The following is a 6,893-nucleotide window of genomic DNA, read 5'->3' as shown; positions in this document are numbered from 1 at the left end:
AAAAAATCTTTGGGAGAAAAAAAAAAAAAAAACCACTTTATTCAACAATTCGTCTCCTCCACCCTGTAGCGCCATTTTGGAGAGTATAAGCTGGACGTAAACAACGTATGCTGTTCTGTTTCAGCTGCGTCACGCCTGATCTGTTTCCTACGTTGTTGTGATTTGATCTGACGGAAACAGCGTAGCCTATCCGTGTGACACAGCTGACACAGAACAGCATACGCTGTTTACGTCCAGCTGATATTCTCGAAACGACATGAGGGTGAGTAATTAATGACATTTTTGGGTGAACTAACCCTTTAAGGAATTCCTGTATAGTACTTGTTTTGCGTGCCAGCAAATCTGTCCTTGTCTGGCATTGTATGCATAAACGATGACTAAAGAAAGCGAGCATGGCTTGCAGCGCTTAAGTTAAAATACTGTGTGAAATAATAAAGAAAATGTTAAAAGAATGAATCTCTAAAAAATAAAAAATAAACGATTTAACCAATACTAACGTGAACTTGACATGTGTGGGTGCTTAAAATAGACTTTACACTTTCTGTGTGATTAGCCAAATCATGACCATTATTTCATGTTTGTATGTGTGTAACCTGTGTGTGTAGTCCGTGTGATCTGAGTGATCTGGAGTATCTTGATGAGGAGTTTCATCAGAGTCTTCAGTGGATGAAGGACAATGACATAGAGGACATGCTGGACCTGACCTTCACGGTCAATGAGGAAGTGTTCGGACAGGTCAGTGTGTGACTGTTTGTGTACACAAACAGTGTGTAAGCTTGCACAGCCTCTCGCCATTGTCTCACAGAAGCGCGTGTGTGTATGTTAGATTACAGAGCGCGAGCTGAAGCCTGGCGGGGCAAATATCCCAGTGTCAGAGAAGAATAAGAAAGAGTACATCGAGTGCATGGTGAAGTGGCGTATAGAGCGGGGTGTCGTCCAACAGACGGAGAGTCTTGTGCGAGGCTTTTATGAGGTACTGAAATCAAATCAACACTCCAGAAGCTTTCAGTCACATAAAAACATGCCACTTCTGCCATGTAGTGTTGCCATGAGATATTTCAGAAGGTTTTTTTATTGAATTTCTGTCTGATAGATTTGGGTCAATGTACAATTTTGGTTTTAAATGTTTTTGTTGGCTTTAATATAACAAGAAGTCTTGCTTGTCATTTAAAAGCTTGGGGTCATTAAGATTTTTTTTTAAAGAAATTATTATTTTTATTCAGTAAGGATGCACTGAATTGATCAAAAGTGACAGTAAAGACATTCATAATGTTACTGAAGTCGTCTATTTTAAATACAGTGGGTATAGAAAAGAATACCCCCCCCCCCCCCCCTTTAAATTATTGCTTTGCAGCCTGAAATGAAGAAGGATACAGTTTTTGTTTTATCCAGCTGTATTTACTCAGTGCAACTTATAACATCCAAGTGAAAGATATAACACCAACATGTCAGAAAAAAACAAAAAACAGAATCACTGAGTTGGAAAAAGGATCATCCCCTTGTGTCAGTGTTTTGTTGAACCAAATTTTGCTTTAATTACAACTTTTAGTCTGTTGGGATATTGATGTTTTTTACCATATTTTTATCAAATAAATGCAGCTTTGGTAAGTGTAAAAGACTTCCTTCAAAAACATGAAAAAAAGTGTACTGACCTCAAACTTTAGTTATAAAAAAAAATAAAAAATCCTATAAAATTAAAATATGTGACTCATGTCACTCTTTCTTTTAATTCATATTAACTCATGTCACTTTCTTTAACAAAACTGGCAATATGTTAAGAGTTACATGTATTAAATATTGTTAGTTAATATAATTGAATAATATAATTAAATAATATTACATTTAAATGCTTAAAATATCATTTATTAATATAAGTAGTGTTACAACAACATAAAATCTGGAAAGCATTTACAAAATATTTCTTGATGCTGAAGGTTATAGTCATAACCACATAATATCCCCATATTATAATATTAATATTAAATAATATTATATAATATTAAAAACCCCATGACTTTTAAAGGGTCAATTTTTAAATGTTGTGTGTTGTTAATCAAATGATGTTAGCTTTTCATCAAAATATCTTCAGTAACCCTGGTCATTATATGATTATAATACCTGCTTCAAAAAAATAAAAAATAAAAAATCCAACTTAAAGGAACAGGAACACACATAAAAATCAATATTTTTTTCACTTTCATGTACATTATTTTTTTTTGAAGTAATTTTGAAAGATTTTTCTCACTTCTAAATGTCAGCAGTGCTTCTGATACTGTTTTTATTATCTTTAATTAGCATCACTGACAAAAGATCAAGTCAGCCAATGAGGAATGAAATGTATTTTTAAAATCCTAAATTATTTAGTCTAACCTTGAATGAAATGAGAAAGAAGATGAATTAATTAATACAACACGGAAGGTTTAATGTATGATTGATGAGTTTCATTTCTGAATTGTCTTGAAGGGATAGTTCACCCAAAAATGAAAATTCTGTCATCATTTACTCACCCTCATGTCGTTCCAAACCTGTATGAGTTGCTTCCTTATATTGAACATAAAAGAAGATATTTTGAAGATTGCTGGTAATCAAACAGTTGGTGGTTGCCATTGACTTCCATAGTATTTTTTTTTCCTACTATGGAAGTCAATGGCAACCACCAAATGTTTGATTATCAGCAATCTTCAAAATATCTTCTTTTATGTTCAATATAAGGAAGCAACTCATACAGGTTTGGAACGACATGAGGGTGAGTAAATGATGACAGAATTGTCATTTTTGGGTGAACTATCCCTTTAAGGTACAACTATACAATGATCCATTTACTGTAGTCTTACCCAACAGGAATACAGGTTACCAGTCTAATAAAACCAAGAATTTCACATCATATTTCATAGTGCTGGCACTGAGCTGGAAGCTGATGTTTTATGGCTGTGAACTGACTGCAGGTTGTAGATGCGCGGCTGGTGTCGGTGTTTGATGCACGGGAGCTGGAGCTGGTGATCGCTGGAACAGCGGAGATTGATCTGGGAGACTGGAGGAACAACACCGAGTACAGAGGAGGTAACAACAGACTGACAGCTTCACTACAGCAGTAATAATGGAATAAATGATTACCATATTTATGATATTACCATCATGGTGTCCAAAACTGTGGTAAAACCATGGTATCAAGATGTGAAGTAAATGATTTATGGCTGAAATATTATCCAGCAGATAGACTGTGGGCTTTTACAGCGTCTGCTAGCCGTACAGGTCAAATTTGGAGTTTATTGGAACAAGTTTATTGGTTTTCCCTCCAGGTTACCATGACAACCACATCGTGATTCGCTGGTTCTGGGCAGCAGTGGAGCGATTCAACAATGAGCAGAGACTCAGGTTGCTCCAAGTGAGTGATGAAAGAGAAACACAAGCTCTTTTTATAAGCCAGAGTGTAGTCTGTACACTTGACCTGTGGCTGAAATGTCTCTGTTGTCTCAGTTTGTGACGGGGACGTCCAGTATCCCATACGAGGGCTTCGCCTCCCTAAGGGGCAGCAATGGGCCACGACGCTTCTGTGTAGAGAAATGGGGAAAAATTACGTCTCTGCCCAGGTAATCTGCCTCTCAACTCAAGATCCTTTTTATAAAAGTTTTAAATACTTGTCAGAGCCCTTTATGATCCCATGAAATTATAACTAGTCTATGTCTGTCAGAATTCATTTATATTTAACCTCCACATTTATTTCAATCATCATGTAATGCATTTCATTATGTATCATGCCAACTACAAAAAATTAAGTAGCATTTTACTAAAACATATTTAGAGGAATCTTTGTAAAAATATACAATAATGTACATATACATAATATACATTTAAATTAATATATACAGATTGGGGTCTGTAAGTTTTTTTTAATTTCTTTTTTTTATAAAATGTCTCTTCTGCTCACCAAGGCTGCATTTATTTGATCAAAAATACAGTAAAAACGAAATTTTATTACAATTTAAAATGATTTTCTATTTTAAAATATTATAAAATGTCATTTATTCCTGTGATGCAAAGCTGAGTTTTCAGCTCCAGTCTTCAGTGTTGCATGATCCTTGAAAAATCATTCTAATATGCTGATTTGCTGCTCAAGAAACATTTATTATTATTATTTCTAATTATTATCAATGTTGAAAACAGTTGTGCAGCTTAATATTTTTGTGGAAACCGATGAATAGAAAGTTCAAAACAAATTTTTACTTGAAATAAAAATCTTTTGTAACATTATGAATGACTTTACTGTCACTTTTAAACAATTTAACGCGTAAAAGCCTGATGTATCCGGTGTTATATAAAAACGGCACAAATTTTGGTCTCACTTTATATTAAGTGGCCCTAATACCTGTGTACTTACATAGTAACTAGATGTGTACGTAGTATGTAACCACAGTGTAAGTACAAATTGGTACATAGTATCTACAGCTGTAATTTTTCTGTAACTACACACATGTAACAACCCTCCGAATGGTTTGTGTAAGTACAAATGTGTAACAGGACATATATAACTACATTTTGTAACAACAATATGTATAAGAGTAATTGGAACAATTTGATCCAGGGGGTGGAGATGGGTAGGTTTAGTGATATGTAAAGTGGGAGGATCTCAAGTAGGTTGAATTGGCGCGCCACTGTAATACCAGTGTACTTACATGACGACTCCTCAGGAACTGTCCACTTAACATAAAGTGTAACATTATGGACACCACCCACAATTTATATGTAATGTAAAGCCTAACTTACTTAATTACATGGTAAATCCATAGGAATTGTTTACTTAATATAAAGTGTAACACTTTCTTTACCAAAAAGTGCTGTTACTCCTGTTACACATTTGTACTTTCAATACCAAAAAGTGTTGTTACCAGTGTCCTGTTACACATTTGTATTTACACATACCATTCAGTGGGTTGTTACATATGTGTAGTTACACAAACATTACAGCTGTAGATACTATGTACCAATGTGTACTTACACTGTGGTTACATACTATGTACACATCTAGTTACTATGTAAGTACACAGGTATTAGGGCCACTTAATATAAAGTGGGACCGTGTCATACATACTATGTACACATCCAGTTACTATGCAAGTACACAGGTATTAGGGCCACTTAATATAAAGTGGGACCCAAATTTCTATTAAGTCTCATTGATGAAACTGAATTCCGATGTAAATCACTTGTTAAATCCATCTTACATAAATAATTAAATGTGAAAATTTGTGTTAAAATTGTATAAACAATCTAAAAAAAAAAAGCACAGTTCATGTTTAATGCATGAAGTCCAATAATGGCACATTTGTCCCAAATAAACCTTTTTTCCCCCCACAGATCTCATTGCTTATGTGATCCACAAGATGGTGCGATCTGGCAATTCATAAAACAGTCACTCAAAAATAGTATGGAGGGAAATTTATGTGATCAGAAAATGAAGTTCATACTTTACTTGTGTTTATTTGTCGTTGTAGAGCTCACACGTGTTTCAATCGTCTGGACCTCCCCCCGTACCCCTCGTTCTCCATGCTGTATGAGAAGATGCTGACAGCAGTGGAGGAGACCAGCACTTTTGGTTTGGAGTGAATGTTGACCTTTGCACTTTGAGCTGATCAAATATACTTCATTTCCACCACCTGTCTAGAAGAGCAAAGAAAGTAACCATCTAAACAGACACCAGAAGCACTTAGACGTATATTTTGTAAACCGGATCACTTAAATATACTTCCTCGGAAAGAAACAAACAGAAAACGATCGGTCACACGAGTGAGTTGAACTGGATTGACAGTGTGGATGTTCTCTGAATGTTTCTCAGGCGCAAACATCGATGACGCCACATTGATCGGCTCTGATTGAATCGAGGAGGACGTGTCCACCCAAATGCAAGGAGGCGTTACTAACTGATTCAATTGAAGAACAAAACAAACCCAAAGGACTTTGATATTCTCACACTCTTTTTATCTGTAAAAAAGACTTTTCTACATAGCATCAAAATGCAGCGTGAAAGAACAAATATTGTGTTGTGAAAGCTTTTTCAGACGTCTCAGATCGCCTCAAACACTATCACACATGACAAATGACAGCGCTGCCCTCTATATTGAAATTAAATGTATATGTTCTCTTTTTATCATATTTATACATTAGTCCATCTCATGTTTGTTTTGACACCATATGCTATCCAAGTAGCCATCATGTCAGATTTGTGACACTTTTGAATGAATTTAGTTGTTTATATACTCCCACACGCAATGTTTTCAAAGGGCATGTTACACTGAAGTGCACTCGCAGACGTACTACAACATCATGAATGTGGCCACTGTGTGCAAACGATAAAAAATGAAAAACAGATGATTTTTTGACTTTGTAGTCCAACCTTGGCCTTTCTGTTGTCCTCGGATAACACAATTTTATTTCTGATGACATTTCGAAAGAGAATGGTCACACACCTATTAAATAAAGCTATAGAAACAGTTAAAGTCAACATGAAATTAAAACGGACCCGATTTGCGTTATTAATATGCCTCATTATGGTATAATAACATTTAATAACATGAAGTAAAATGGCTTTTGTTGCCATTTCATGTTGTCTTCCTTATATCCATATCCTTATATAGCTTTATTGTGATCTCCCCCCCCCCCCCCACCTTTTCATTTTTCACGAAACATTCGACAGTGTTTTCTTGTATGATGTGAAACTTGAATATCAAACCCACAACACCATATCAATACATTCCAGACTTTTCCATTTGCGTTAACTCAACCCAGCCTTTTACAAAACACTGCCGTGGCTGCAGGACGCTGGATTGTACTCTAGTTCTGAATGTTTTGTAACCTAAATTTTGTGTAAGAAATTAATATCGCTTCCAGTGAAAACT

General features: G+C 35.3%; 1 protein-coding gene across 1 annotated transcript in view; it reads left to right on the top strand.

Moving 5' to 3' along the window:
• Positions 1 to 6,637, top strand: part of LOC107676038 (E3 ubiquitin-protein ligase HECW2-like) — a gene marked incomplete at its 5' end in the record, with an annotated part of 47,068 nt that extends 40,431 nt beyond the window's left edge. Inside the window, 6 exons of the mRNA XM_016470561.1 lie at positions 606 to 735; positions 827 to 973; positions 2,946 to 3,060; positions 3,300 to 3,385; positions 3,478 to 3,590; positions 5,493 to 6,637. Of these exons, the coding sequence (XP_016326047.1) occupies positions 606 to 735; positions 827 to 973; positions 2,946 to 3,060; positions 3,300 to 3,385; positions 3,478 to 3,590; positions 5,493 to 5,604 (703 nt within the window). The remainder of the gene's footprint in view (positions 1 to 605; positions 736 to 826; positions 974 to 2,945; positions 3,061 to 3,299; positions 3,386 to 3,477; positions 3,591 to 5,492) is intronic.
• Between the last annotated feature and the right edge of the window lie 256 nt (positions 6,638 to 6,893).

This window comes from Sinocyclocheilus anshuiensis, unplaced genomic scaffold, assembly GCF_001515605.1.
Source record: "Sinocyclocheilus anshuiensis isolate Anshui unplaced genomic scaffold, SAMN03320099.WGS_v1.1 scaffold1744, whole genome shotgun sequence".
Taxonomy (NCBI): domain Eukaryota; kingdom Metazoa; phylum Chordata; class Actinopteri; order Cypriniformes; family Cyprinidae; genus Sinocyclocheilus; species Sinocyclocheilus anshuiensis.
The sequence above is the reverse complement of the archived record's forward strand: the minus strand, read 5'-3'. Positions and strand labels throughout refer to the sequence as shown.